We start from the raw sequence: 14,292 nt of genomic DNA on the forward strand, positions 1-14,292 counted from the left end.
TTTTCTCTGGGTCTGGATAACCAAAAAAATGGCAATTTTGAATTATTATCTCCATATCGTGTAAGAGCAGCTTTGGAAGGACTGTTTGCCTTTTCCTGCTCTGTTGATATCAAGAAATGAACTTCTTGTGTTCGATCTTCATGCGTGGCAGCGTGGCAGCACAACCACCAAGTTTCAATTTTGACAGACAATTCAAGTCATTGCAAAATAGTAGTATAGATAACAATTATATGTACATGATCTTTATTACTTTTCTAGGCTCTGCCTCGGTCTATTGCTGAGCGGCTTCAGCCTCGGCGGCAGTGGCTCTCTTCTCTTCCCACTCTCCCAAGAATTTGGCGACCTTGGGGCCCCAGACTTCCTCACCAGCCTCGAGGTCCTTGTACTCCAGAACCTTCTCGGAGTCAAGCTCATAGTCACCCTGGCGGCTCCGGATCAACTCGCTCATGTACGCAGAGCTGCCGACAGCTTTGCCAAGGTCGTGTGCCAGCGAGCGAACATAGAATCCCGAAGTGACGGTCATCTTAATCTTCACAGCCGGAGTCTGTGTCTTCGTCTGCTCTGCAGAAGCTGCAGGAGTCTCTGTGGCCGCAGGCTCAGTAGCGGCCTCGGACGGAGCGGGCACCGCCTCGGTCTCAGACACCTTTTGCTTCTTGCTAGCCTCGGCGCTGTCCTCCTTCACCTCATCCGCAGGAGGTGGCGACTTGCGCTTGGTGGAAGATGAAGCTTCAGCCTCTTGGCCAGCAACCTCGGCCTCGGCCGATGGAGCAGTAGGTTCCGCAGCATCCTTATCAAGAAGCTTCTCGGCAACGATCTTCTCGTCGCCGGTCATCTCCAGCTCAGGGACCTTGAACTCATGCGTACCAGGCTCATACCACTCCACAATCTCCATTTCCAAAACCTCAACAGGGCGATGCTTAATCTCGATGGGCGGCATCTTACCCTCACGCGCATACTCATAGAGCTTCTTGCCATCAACCCGCAGCGCCGAGAAAATTGGCGGCTGCTGCATAATCTTGCCACGGAATTGGGCAAGCGCCTTGTCCACGGCTTCACGAGTGACATGTTCGTGAGGAGCGCGACGAACAATCTTTCCCAGGCGATCGTAGGTATCCGTCTCAGCTCCGAACCCAACCACTGTCTCATAGCTCTTTGTACAAGCCAGGAAGTCCTGCAGCGACTTCGTACCCTTGCCAATGCCGGTGATGAGCACGCCCGTCGCGAGCGGGTCTAAGGTTCCGCCGTGGCCGATCTTGACATCTAGGCGCTGATGGCGGCGGCGTTTGCGCTGGAATTGGCTTTCGCGGTCGCGGCGTTCACGCTCTGACTTTAACCATGGCTGGAATGTTTTCGAGGGGTTGAAGTGTTTTTGGAGGGTGCGGATCACGTCGGCCGAGGTGACGCCTTGTGGCTTATGGACGGCTTGAAGGCTGTTAGATGTTTCTGGGTTCTTCAAGGGGGAGATTAAGGCATTGGAGCTTACCAAAGACGCCTTCGAGAATCTTCTCTCCGGACATTGTGGTGCGGAATAGTCGGAAACCTGGTGGAAATGGCATCTGGGAGGTTTGTGGTTCCAAGGTGGAAAAGATATTTTGGTTGATCTGGACCCGCCTTGGCGTATCAGAGCACCTCCCAATCTTTATACATGGAGATGGACCAAGTTGGCTGGGTGAAATATGCTTAGTTGCGCATATGTTAACCCAATTCTTTGAGCCTCGCCATATGGGGAGCTACAATGCTTGATTTCTGTCTCGCCAAATTCGACATACACGCCAGTATCCAATCAGAAATACAGTTATTGAACACAACAGAGGGATTCTGTCTCGACCATGAGTGACCATACGCTACATAATGATCCTCTAGCCAATCCTCAACAGACGCCACACTAGAAGTCTCGGGAACTAAGCTGTAACGGAGAGCAGACACAAGAGCAAGCTTCGATTCCGGTCAAGTCGTCCAGAAGAGAAAACAAGGGGTGTATGACATATGCCTACTCAAGGCTTCTCGACAAGTAGCATTCATCCCAGTTTCGAACCTGTAGAGAAAGTTGAAGGTGATAACTTTTTGGCTTTGAGGTTGGACTCGACCTTCGATCATCCCTGACACGTGATCATTGCCTGAGGTTCCAGGCAGAAAAGGTATGTAATTAATCGCGGTAAGTCGTGTATGAGTAATACCGCGATGACCTCGACTGTTGACAGCCTGGAGATTCCCCTCTAAGGTCTCTCTGCTCCAGCCCATTTACTCGGTTCTTTCAATTCAACTCTTCTACACCACCTCTCCCTGAATGATCCTCGCGATGCCGATTCCACCATGACCTCCCGCGAAGAAGCCGTCCTACTTCCCATCGATCCCTCCATCACCGATGAGAATGATTGGTGGGAATTCAGCCTTACCGATGTGAAGGTCATGAAACCGGGGAAGATGCTCTATGCGAACCTGCTGGATGCCACTGAGCAAAATCCAGTGCAAGTGATCGGTGTCCTGGAGCAGGTCCCCAAGAACCAGACACATTTGGGTGTGTATTGTTGAGTTACAAGGCGTTATATACGCGACTATATATCAGATGGCTGACCAGTCACTTTCTCATTAGTGCACAAGGACAACGAGCTTCCGAAACGCATGATTGTCGACGATGTTACACACTATGCCTACGGCCAAACCGAAGATAAAAGCATCCAGCTTTGGGTTGCTGGTAAGGCGGGATGGTACGACATCAGTTTGCCTGCCAGAGGCTACGTGCCTACCTACAATCGCATGGTCCAGGCCATTGACATGCTTTATTTTCTGGTTGATAAACATCAGCAAGGAAAGAAACAGATCAATCCATCCTTTCGAAGTCTCTGCGAACAGGTAAGCCCACCCTGCGTCTCAGTATGGCGATCTTGTGAATGCACAGCTGTCTAATATTAAGTTGTTGATAGTATGTCTACCACTCACATGGCGGATGCGAAGATCGTCAACAATCTGCTGAGGTTTTCTCAACACACGGCCCCTTCTTGCTGCGCTGTATGATCCAAGGCGACGGGGATCTGGACTGGCAAACTACCAATGTCTTTGTTCACCTGCGGCGCCAATTTCATGTAAGCGCAAATCTTGAGAAGGAGCTTACAGAGATACTGACATGAGCCAAGGATGAATATAAGCAGCTTATGGAGGAGCTCTTCCCTTCATCTGACAACGAAGAGGATACATCCATGGATGAACCGGAAGTATCAACTCCACGACACTACCCCGCTGCAATCTCAAAGTCGCAAGCCGATGCCGTTTATCGACTGCTCAAAGTGCTTAGAGAAGAAGGTCACTTGGCAAAGCGTCGACTGCATCTCGACCTTCTGACAGAAAGCCTGGCTTCACGATTTGATCTCAGTCACGATGACGCTGAAAAGATCATTGCCATCAGAGCATCTGCTGTCCTGGAAATGATGGACGAAGAAGATACGCCTGGCTTCAAGTGGTCGCGCTATGTTATTCACCGCGAACTCACAAACGCAGCCACGAAATCCGCCCCTCTACCACAAAAACTCTTGATACCTCTGAACTCGGTAGAGGAATCCAGCGATGACGAAGGCTATGGCCGAACCCAAAAATCCGTGCTACGTCCCAAAATCAACTCATTCTCTAATAAAGTTACTGGCAAGCGGAACCGCAATGCCTCCACGAACCAAGAACCTATCGAATTCAATGATGAAGATGATGAAGACGAGATGGATGAAGATACAGTCGAAACACCCAGCAAAACCCGTGGTCATGAATTGATCAGGGATCCCTTCTCCGCCTCAAGACCTCGAACCCGTTCATTCCTATCGGCCTCCAGCAGCGTCGGTTCCAGCTCTCTCATGAAGAGCCTATTTAAAGACAACATACCGAAATCATCCACAGCTACTTCAACACTCACCGCGAGGTCAACACCAAACTCAGAATCAATCTCACACCCAATCCCCACCCCAGCGCCCTCGCAATTGCTCGATGCATCTGGTGACGAATCGGAACTTGATACATGGGTGTGTCGCATGCCCGGATGCGAGAAAGCGATCACAAACAGCAACAGAGAAGAACGCAAGAAAATCATCGGCGATCATGCTGGCGACCACGAATGGGAAATGCAGATGAAGGTGGAACTAATGGAGACGGAGAAACGAATGCATTCCGCTTTCCCAGTCAGCAATCTCATGCAATATGTTGTCGACCAGCATGTTGAGCAGATGCGAACTGCATTCCCTGAGCTGTATTCTGCGCCTCAGCACGATAGCCACGAGAACGGAGTAGATGGGGCCCTGGACGCGCTCTCTGAAAATGGAGATTCCACGCCTGAAAGTCAGGATTCGGAAGACGAGGAGATTGAAGATCTTGTGAATGGCAATTCTTGAATTGATCACTGCTCTTGACTGAATCTATGATCGATATGTGCCACGAAGCCCATTGGAGAAATGGGATTATGATTTCACGAACATGAAGGGAATGTCACCGCACAAATGAAGGCATCTCCTATACCCACACTCCTCCCTCCTCTCTTACCCTTCCTATCCTGACGGACGTGCACCACCTCTCAATCACCACATACAAACATCATCAAAACGCCCCCCATAGATCTAACCCAAGCAAACCTTGCACACACTCCCAACACTCATATCCTCTTCACATGAATGGTATACCAAAGGCGCTAGGATCCAGAACAGGGATGGATCAGGTAAACGGCGCTCTACAGAATAACGATGAATATTGCTTGAAATGGATATGAACAGGGACCAGCTTCACACAAAGCAATGCTGGGTATTGCTCTTTGCTACAGAAGTCTAGTTGCTAGCTATCTATACCTCTGCAAATTCATCTTCGAATGGGAATTCAATCCCTTCACTTCTTTTCTCTCTTTCTATGTTTATACTCCCTCTGGTAGATAGGGTTACGAATATCCATGAACAACCTCAAGGTATGAATGGACTACACGACCTGTCCGAGGTCCATATGCAAAAGCAGAGAGAAAGAGAACCAGACGATTGAACAGCATGAAAGCTCAGGTGAAAATCACAATTGAACATTGACTAAAGGATAAAAAGTCTAGATGGGTGAAGAAGGGAAGGGAAGGGTAAAAAAGAATAATGACAAGAAAAGAAGCACATCAACACCAACACTCAAAATGTCAAGGCCACAGACCACAGAGAGTGTGTATGCAAGGACGATAGACAACCACAGAGTTAGAAAAGAAGATTTAAAAAAAAATCGAGGAAGATTTCACGTCTGGCTGTACACGACGGAAATTAGATCGGGGGGTTCAGGAAGAGAAGTTGTTTTTTTCACTCGGAGGGGTATACCAAGAACACATGCCACATACATCACACCACGTAGAGGACAAGCAGAGGAAGAAAAGGAGATAAAGGTACAGGGGAGAGAGAGAGAGATTGAAGAGATAGGAAACAGATGGTTGAAGGAGGGACAGAGACAGAGAGAGACGGCAAATGTAGATCCGAGACTTCTTATGCGGAGGTTTGAAAAGGGCGTAGAAAAGCGAGCAGGGTTGCTCGGAACGAAGTGGTGGAAAATGAAGCGAAAATTATCAGTGTCAGGATTCCTGTCCAGTTACCGATAGAGTTGGTTGGTTTATTGCTGGTGGGCGCTGTGGGCGTCGATGAGGGCTGAAGTCTGTTAATTTCTTGTTGAAGGTTGACATGGGATGGGGTTACTTACTTTGCAAAGTAGATGCTTGTCCTTGGCGAGATTCACAAGCACACTGGAGCGTATTCCCGTCCAGGAAGTCGAGCAGGATGCTGTTGGGCAGTTCCTGCATATCTTCGTCGGGTAGACAAGGTCTCCGGAACTCGGTGAGATGGTAGCGTTTGGTCATATTGCGGGTGGCGGCGTCGTTGGTACCGGGAGTGAGAACGACGAATCCATTCTCGTCAATGCGCATGACTCGTCGCTTCCAAAGGAGAGTGTCTGGGAACTGGACATTGACTTCGCCGATATCGATGGGCTCGGCAGTAGGAGACGCGGGGGATTTCGGGGTCTCACTTTTTCCAAATGAAGGAACGTACTCTTCTTCTTTGACTGGTGAGCTTAGGGCACCAATGATGCTACGACGAGAAGTGGATGTGATGGAGGACATACGTCGCATGAGGCGCGAAGCGCGAGATGCTTTCTTGTCTTCAGAGGTAGGGGATGCAGATTGGGCAGCTTCGCTAGTCCTCGGTCGAGATGACAAAGAGAGTCGGCTTCCGGGGCGAGACGAAGGTGGACGACCAGACCCCGTCGATGACATTGACATGCTTCGGTCCTCAAGACGAGAGGCCGAAGTGATTGACGCCGTAGATGACACAGGCTCATCGGCCATCTCGTGCTCAACGGTCAGTGGACTGGCGTGGAGGCCGAGAACATCAGACTCCGAAGGCTCGACTCCGGAAGAGCCTGGGGATATGTCTGAGTCACGTACAATACGGGCCGTCACGGAGACTGAGTTTGCGCGGCGCATGGCATCAATAGACATCCGACGAGAGTCGTGGCGGCTCACGCTTGGGGGGCGGCTAAAGTCTTGTGGCTGAGCGGCGTGCATAGTTGATGATGAAAGGACATCGGTTCCGCTGGGCAACGAGATAGAGGCGCGCTTGCGAAGGTTCTCAAAAGATGAGGCAGCCGACGGTCCAGACACGGTCGGACTCGAGCCCATGGGAGTGCCCTCCCGACTTGAAAACTTTTCTAGAGCTTTGATACGACTCGAGATTCCGGAGGAGACATTGATCTTCTTGGCCATGAGTACCGGCGTAGGAGGGCCATTCTCACTATAAGAGCTAGAAACCGATCTTCCTACTGCCAGCGCGTGCATGGCGGAGGGGGACGCGACAGAGTATGGGCTCGAGACAGCACGAGAGCTCCGCCAACCATGGTCACCACCGTGAGGGGATTTGACAGAAACCGGTCTAGCCTCCTGAACAGTGGCTGATGTTAGCTCTTCCATGAAGGAATCGTCAGAAAGGAGGTTGTCGTCGTCGGAGTATTCTAGGGTGGGGACTTGAATAGGCTCCAAGTGGGCCCGCCGCCTCTGGTCCAAAGGAAGAAACTCGGTCTTCTGGACAGGGGGATACTCAGGGGCAACTTCGTCTACCGGACTAGGCTCGACAGAGACAGAAACAGGCGCGACCGGAAGCTCGTTGGCGACTTCAGGAGGGGTGATAGAGGGAGTGTCAGGAACAGGAACAGATTCCACAGGAGGCTCAGATGTGTCCAGTGAATCTGCCACGGGTGGAATAGAAAATTGGAAATGGGATGGAGGGTCCTCAGATTCCGGTTCTGGGACTTCGGAGGATTCATTTTGAAGTGGGACGTCGACAGTGCTAGGTGGGGCAAGATCAGGGATTGCGGAGTCCTCAAGGCGCGTTTCAGCTTCAGGGGGTGTCTGCGGTGTTGCGGCCTGAACACTCTCAACGAGAGTAGTAATGGGCTCAGAAGCCATAGTATCGGGATCAGACGCGACAGGCGAAGCTGAGATAGCCTCAGGCTCGGTCACAGGAACATCAGCGGTCGGTTCTGATTGACACTGCTCTGTTTCAGAACTGACGACAGACTCCTCCTGGGAATTAGAGTCCGATATAGGCTCCGCGGCTGCTTCGGGAGAAGGTTCCACAGCTTCTAGAACAGAATCGGGAGAAGCCTCAACAGACTCAGCCGTGGGCCCAGAGGTAGATTCGGGTGTCATTTCAGGGACAAGCTCGGTAACAGTCTCCTGAACGGCCTCAACTGGGTCAGTAGTTGGCGCGATAATTGACTCAATAGTTGGCTCAATAGTCGTCGGCTCAGGGGTAGACTCGGGAGTCGATTCAGGAACCGGTTCAGGGACAGGCTCGGGAACCAATGGGGTTTCTTTCGTGAGAGTCTCAGGTTGATCTTGTTGAACCGTTTCGATCCCCGGCCTTTCAAATTCAAGCGGAAGAGCTTCCGCGAGATTCTCCTTGTTCTCCTCTAGTGGCTGAATCTCTTTCACGGGCTTCTTTCCCTCAGAATCTTGCTGCTTCTTCTTGATCTCTTCAGCCCGCTTGGCCATGTTCTTCTTTCTCTGTTGCAAGGCTTTCATCAACCGTTCTTTCTCAGGAGTCAATCCCGACGAAGTAGACAATGCCCCTAGAGACTTGGCACCCGGAGATAGCTGAGGTCTGGAGATAGGAATTGACGGAGGCGGAACAAGCAGAGGCGGGACTGGTGGTACACGACTAGTAGGTTTAATAACGAATGTGCTTCCCTGAGATCGAGGGCGAGGGGCATCAGGGTTCGGCTTCCGTACGGACGAAGAGCGCATATTTGTAGGCAACGATGCGACAGGCCTCTGGTCTGCATTCCTAGTGCTGCCTGCTGTGCGAGGTCTTCCATTGCTGTCAACAGACGGCCGGGGTCCTAATTTGACCTTTGGGGTGAATCCAGCGGCGCGTTCCAAGTCGCGAAGGGAAGGACGTGCGGATTGAGTCGACATGCGTGCCTCCTCTGACGGACGGGGAAATTCATCGAGAATGTTGCGGTATCGAGAACTAGTGCGTTCGAGGTCGCTTGACTTGGGGGATTGTGCTGCCGAGGAGGATTCGCTTGGGCTTCCGTGAGGTTCGCTGGGAGTTCTGTGAGATGGAGCTCTTGAACTTGCCCGCGATGGCGGGAGCATCGTCTCATTGGGGGTTCTTTGAGACGGAGCTCTCGAGCTTGCTCGCGATGGTGCGGCAATTGGTTCCTCAACGATTCTATCGCTATCCGGTGACATCGCTTGTAGTTCCGGTGGTGTTTCTTCAGGAGGTGGGACTATAGTGGCTTCAGATTGGATGCTCTCTGATCGTTGATGGTTCGCCATCGGAGCTCTCTGAGGAGTCTGCATCGGCCGCGGGGCCTCATCCTTATTGCCAGATTCCTCTGCATCTTCGGTGATTTCCATCAGCCGACGACGGCGGAGGGAACTGGACGAGGAGGTGATTGAGGTCGAAGCGGTGTGGAGGAGACATGCGGACGACAGGGCGCTTTCGGTGAGTTCGGAGGCTTTGGATAAAGGAAGCACGGTGTCGTTTGGGGTAAACTTGTCGGTGACGGAAGTGAATTGGACATTGCTTCGAGCTAGGAGACGTTAGACCAATGCAGATGCGACATGACTGAGTGCGTACCTAGGATCAGGCGCGATAGCCCCTCTGGCATATAGCGGATGATCACCTTCCTGCGTCGATATTGGAGGAAGCCGTAGAGCGGCGAGCATTCCTCGTAGTTCTCGATCGCATTTCGAATCTCAGGCACCCCGCCTGTTCCTCGTTCGAGCAGGGTCACCTCGTCTCTGGCCACATAATGCAACAGAAACCTGAAACACAGGGGGTCAACAACCGTCTCACGAAACACTTTCCACTTCCTATAGGGGTTCACTCACCACCCGCCCGCATCGGTCAGGGCGCCTTGGTAGGCTTCCACGACCGCGGCGGTATCAAGCCCATTCAACGACATGGCGTGGGCCGCATGGAGAAGGATAGGCGCAAAGCCGAAGGGAGAAGTAACGGAGAAGAAGTTCTGGGCCGGAGAAGTGTGAATGGGGCGGATCGGATCTCTAGATCGCGATGTGCCCAATCAAGGTCAGCCTGGCAGTTGGAGAGCGTCGAGAGAATCTGCATTGATAGTCGAACCTCGAACCTCTCTCGGATCTCAGGGGTGGGCTTTAGCTCCACATTGGCGTTTATCCCAATTTAACTCTCCATCCTGAAACACGGCTTTCGTACTCTTTATAGCCCCATTTACTACACACATTGCACACATTGCATCCTGTGGAATGTGAGCCTTCAGTCCTGGGAGGTATTTTGGTGGTACTCCAAAACCTGAAAACGCAGGATACTCGAGGATTGGAATACTTCGGCACTTAAATAGCTGAGGTTGGACACGCGTAGGGGGAGACCAGAAGAGGCCGATGAAGGGATCTGCATACTCTGCATATTCTCGATAGCCTCGGGTCCATTGTTTCAACCCTGAGAGAAGTGAAGTTCAAATTCTCTATCACGGGCATCACTTATCGATATGGAAGTCAGTGATCAACCGCTGGACTCCGCCTACGGAGTCCCCCGAAGGCGGGGATCCCAAGAGTTTCTACTTAACCATTGCAATTCCCCAACGCCCGACGGAATGTCTTCCTACACATCAAAATGACCGACCTTCCCCCACCATCGACGATCACCAGCCTACCCCAGGAGGCTCAGCTCCGGGTTCTGGACACTCTGTTCGAGCCCTCACCAGAGCTCCACCAACTGATGATCCCCGTGCTCGCCCAGAGCTTCACCACTTACCCAGCGTTGATCGATGCAGTGGGGGCTCGCATGTCTGCGTTGTCGGCGCAGAATTCCCCGACAGACCGAAACGTGCTCTTTGGCATTCTGGGCTCGCATCCCCGACTGGGCCGCGCGCCGGCCAACCCGGAACATCTGAGTGAGCTCAGCAAGAAAGAACAGGCCCAATTGAACACGGGCGCAGAGGAACAAGCCGAGAAATTGATTGCGCTCAATGCTGAATACGAGGACAGGTTCCCTGGGTTGCGCTTTGTGTAAGTTTGCTTATCGTGTGCTGTGTGGTATGGTCGGGTCTGAATAGTATCCAGCACATTCGTCAACGGCCGAAGCCGGGACGTGATTATGGTGGAGATGCGTCAGCGCATTGATCGCGGTGATGCTGAGCGCGAGATTGAAGAGACGATTCAGGTAAGTTGGGGACTCTAGTGGTTCCGAGGTGTTCGATACTGACTCGGCAGGGAATGTGCGACATCGCGAAAGACCGCGCAAGAAAATTGCAGGCGCGCATTTAAGTGATGCCAGGGAGCTGTACCTACTATACACACCATAGACTCTATTTATATCAAAATCAGATCACAGTGGAGAGAGAGAAAGCCTTGGCCAATTCTTAGATCTTATCAAGCACAAAGGGTCTGACTCCACCGGGGGCTTGATGTCATATCCATCCGGTGTTTGCCGCTCTGCCGCTTTTTCCCTTCACATCCCATCAATGCATTTGTAAATATCTTTTCCATGCGCAGATGGACACAGATCATCCTGCCCTGCCAATAAGTCCAGAGGACAGGCCGCCCCGAGCCGCGACATTCCCAGGTGCGTTGCGATTGCAACCCGGAGCCTATCACGAGCGCATGCGAAAACAAGGAATTACGAGTTACCAATGAACATGCTGACCAGTTCAGGCTCGGCCCCATCAGAGGTTGCATCGGGCTCCAGCCATCAAGATGCGCGCTCTGGCAAACGACCACCGGCGAGTCGAGAGAATGCCTTACACGAGACCAAGACCGAATCAAGTGCTATAGATCCGCTCTCGCAGGTAGGTCTATACGGGGGTCATGTGCTTGTCAGAGCTGACGTGAGGGCCGTGCTCAGCATATCATCCAACGTACAAATACGCAGAAATCCATTCCCTTGAAATTGCTGGGGAAAGCCTCATATGAAGCTGAAGCTGTGGGTTCCGAATACACCCTGCCGGACAGTTCGGCGCGCGAGTCATCCCCAACCAAGCTTCCCAAGGAGAAGAAGTGAGTTTCACCTGTCCAGTCGGCATGTCACTCTGGCGCCTTCGTGTCTCTCGGCGCATGCAGGATTCTTTGCCATCACCCGCATAAGTCCGCTTTGGAATATTTCCCCCCACCAGGATCTGTGCGGTCATACAAATATACCAGCAACTGACCCATTCCGTGTTACCACCCCACAGAAAAGGCGTCTCTTTCCTCAGCCGAATTATCGGAAACAAAAAGAAGGAACATTACCACGAGCCAGAAGATGAAATTTCAGAACCAGAGACGAGCCGCATGTCCGTCGACACTTCTCATCCAATCGGATATATAGCTCGGCATCCTGGTCCTGCAAAGTACATCAAGGTGCGCGCACATCACAAGAAAGACAAGACATTCAACCGTGTTTTCTTGGCCCAGGAACTCGAGGGCGGTGGCGCACCGCCGAAAGTCGCAGAAAGGCGGATATCCATATCGTCCGCTTTACCGAAGTATGGGGCTCATACCGGACGGGCCATCTGGGCGCTGGTCTTCTCCAAGGACGGAAAGTATTTGGCTGCTGCGGGTCAGGACCGCAAGGTAAGAGTCTGGGCCGTCATCTCTACGCCGGAGGAGCGAGAGGACGCGAACGGAGAGGAAGAGCAAACACCTGTCGATGCGCAGGATACTCCTAAACTGAAAGCGCCTGTGGTTCAGCCAACGCCAATTCAGGTGTACGAGGGTCACAATGGGAGTATCTTGGATCTGAGTTGGAGTAAAGTATGGTGCACGTTAAAATTTGATTGGGAAGACCCTACTAATTGATATGTCAGAACAACTTCCTCCTGTCTTCGTCCATGGATAAGACAGTGCGATTATGGCACATCTCTCGACCGGAATGCCTCTGCTGTTTCCAACACAGCGATTTTGTAACCTCGATACAGTTTCACCCCCGTGATGACCGGTTCTTCCTTGCTGGGTCACTCGACACGAAACTACGTCTCTGGAGTATTCCCGACAAAAGTGTCGCCTTTGTAACCGCGGGTCCCGATATGATCACCGCAGTGGCATTTACGCCAGACGGAAAATACTCCATCGCAGGATGCCTCAATGGTATGCTCAACATCTACTGCACAGAAGGTCTGAAGATATCATCTCAAATCCCCGTTCGATCGGCTCGTGGCAGAAATGCCAAGGGCAGTAAAATTACCGGCATTGATACGATGACTGTCACCGAGGGCGATAATCGAGGCGAAACGAAGCTCCTGGTCACTAGCAACGACTCCCGCATTCGATTGTACGATTTCAACACCCGAACTTTGGAAGCCAAATTCCGTGGCAACGAGAACTCCTGCAGTCAGATCCGAGCCACTTTTACAGACGATGGCAAGCATATCATTTGTGGAAGTGAAGATCGCCGTGCATATGTATGGCCCATTGGTCCAGTGGAGGGAGATTCCGAGAAACGAGCTGTAGAGGTCTTCGAGACACACTCTGCAATGGTGACAGCCGCCATCTCCGCGCCTGTTCAAACAAAGCAAGCTTTAGCTTTATCTGAAGATCCAATCTACGACATCTGCAACCCACCGCCAGTAGCTCTACTGGGCCCCGAATCAACAGAACAAGCAAAGCAAAACGGACTCGGTCACAAACGCTCAGCATCCGCACCACGTCTATCAATAGTCAGCAAAATGGCCCAAGAATCCCCCTCCTACCTGGCCCGCTCCAAACATCCAGACGGAAATATAATCGTCATAGCCGACTATTCAGGCAAGATCAAGATCCTCCGACAAGACTGTGCCTACCACAAACGCCGCTTCGAAAACTGGGACGCGAATTCCAACATCTCGCGTCGCATCCTTCGCCGCTCGAACTCCGGCCGCCGCAGCGTAGCCTCCTCAGTCGGCAAAGAATCCTCCCATAAAACACCCTCGGAGCGAATCATTTCCTGGCGTAACTCAGTCGCCCGCCAAGGCCGCTCCAGCACAGAAATATCGCGCTCCGGTCTCCGAACCAGAAGCCCATCCCCACAACATCGCAACGCAACATTCCGCCTGTCAAACTCCAGACCTTCAAGCTTAGGCCCGCACGAATCCCTCCACGCAGCCACGCAATCCCCACCACCCTCGCCACGCCGGTCCAGGCTACACAGCAGACGCACAAGCGAAGACGCAAGTCGAACCAAACACACCCGCGCCCAAAGCAACGGCAATCGGCCCGCCAATGGGAACGGAAACCCCATCGGAACTGACAACGGCAAATCCCCACCCCTGGAAAGAATCCCCTCCACATCAGCCGACCTACTCGCAAGCGGAAAAGCAAAAGACAATCCGCTTTGGCTGCAAGGCGATCACAGCTACGCGTACTGGAACAAGATCACGCACGATGCAATGGCGATGCGCTCGCGCCATTCGAATGATCTGCTTAGTCCCGAAACTGCTCGTGACCGCAGGTTGAGTACTGCTGGGAGTGTTCTCAGTAGTGAGTATGCTTCTTCGGGAGGAAACGAGGATGATGATGTGCTTCAGTGTGAGAACTGTCGCTGTACTAGCTTTCGGAGTGTTAAGGGACGGGATGGGAAGCAGAAGCTTATTTGTTCGCAATGTCATCGGCCTGTCAATTAGATTGATTTGATTGGCAACTTGGCGTTTGCTCTTGGGTTTGGTCTTCGGGCTGGATTTGGCTCTGGGGATGTTGTATGATCTGTTTTCTTTGGACATTTGTTTCCATTCTGTGTACATTTATGTGATTTATGTCTTGGGAATGTGTATAGTATAAGATGCGACGAGAATATGAGATGTATATGAAAATATTAA

General features: G+C 51.9%; 4 protein-coding genes across 4 annotated transcripts; 2 read left to right on the forward strand and 2 right to left on the reverse strand.

Annotated features, from left to right (window-relative positions):
* Nucleotides 1–271: 271 nt before the first annotated feature.
* N7511_009175 (pseudouridine synthase PUS4) lies at nt 272–1,517 on the reverse strand (the record flags this gene model as incomplete). The annotated part of the gene is made up of 2 exons (XM_057131552.1): nt 272–1,422; nt 1,484–1,517. The coding sequence occupies 2 exons, from the start codon at nt 1,515–1,517 to the stop codon at nt 272–274; spliced, it is 1,185 nt and encodes a 394-aa protein (XP_056979540.1).
* A 796-nt stretch (nt 1,518–2,313) lies between these two features.
* N7511_009176 (uncharacterized protein) lies at nt 2,314–4,370 on the forward strand (the record flags this gene model as incomplete). The annotated part of the gene is made up of 4 exons (XM_057131553.1): nt 2,314–2,518; nt 2,594–2,853; nt 2,925–3,083; nt 3,135–4,370. 4 exons carry the CDS (start codon nt 2,314–2,316, stop codon nt 4,368–4,370), a joined length of 1,860 nt encoding a protein of 619 aa, XP_056979541.1.
* Nucleotides 4,371–5,598: 1,228 nt separating this feature from the next.
* Nucleotides 5,599–9,453, reverse strand: N7511_009177 (uncharacterized protein; the record flags this gene model as incomplete). The annotated part of the gene is made up of 4 exons (XM_057131554.1): nt 5,599–5,633; nt 5,686–9,078; nt 9,126–9,313; nt 9,380–9,453. 4 exons carry the CDS (start codon nt 9,451–9,453, stop codon nt 5,599–5,601), a joined length of 3,690 nt encoding a protein of 1,229 aa, XP_056979542.1.
* A 686-nt stretch (nt 9,454–10,139) lies between these two features.
* On the forward strand, nt 10,140–14,100 carry N7511_009178 (uncharacterized protein; the record flags this gene model as incomplete). The annotated part of the gene is made up of 7 exons (XM_057131555.1): nt 10,140–10,534; nt 10,589–10,688; nt 11,021–11,090; nt 11,180–11,313; nt 11,370–11,521; nt 11,698–12,256; nt 12,310–14,100. The coding sequence occupies 7 exons, from the start codon at nt 10,140–10,142 to the stop codon at nt 14,098–14,100; spliced, it is 3,201 nt and encodes a 1,066-aa protein (XP_056979543.1).
* Nucleotides 14,101–14,292: the final 192 nt, after the last annotated feature.

The sequence above is a fragment of the Penicillium nucicola genome (assembly GCF_028828085.1).
Source record: "Penicillium nucicola strain IBT 29836 chromosome Unknown utg000010l, whole genome shotgun sequence".
NCBI classification, from domain to species: Eukaryota; Fungi; Ascomycota; class Eurotiomycetes; order Eurotiales; family Aspergillaceae; genus Penicillium; species Penicillium nucicola.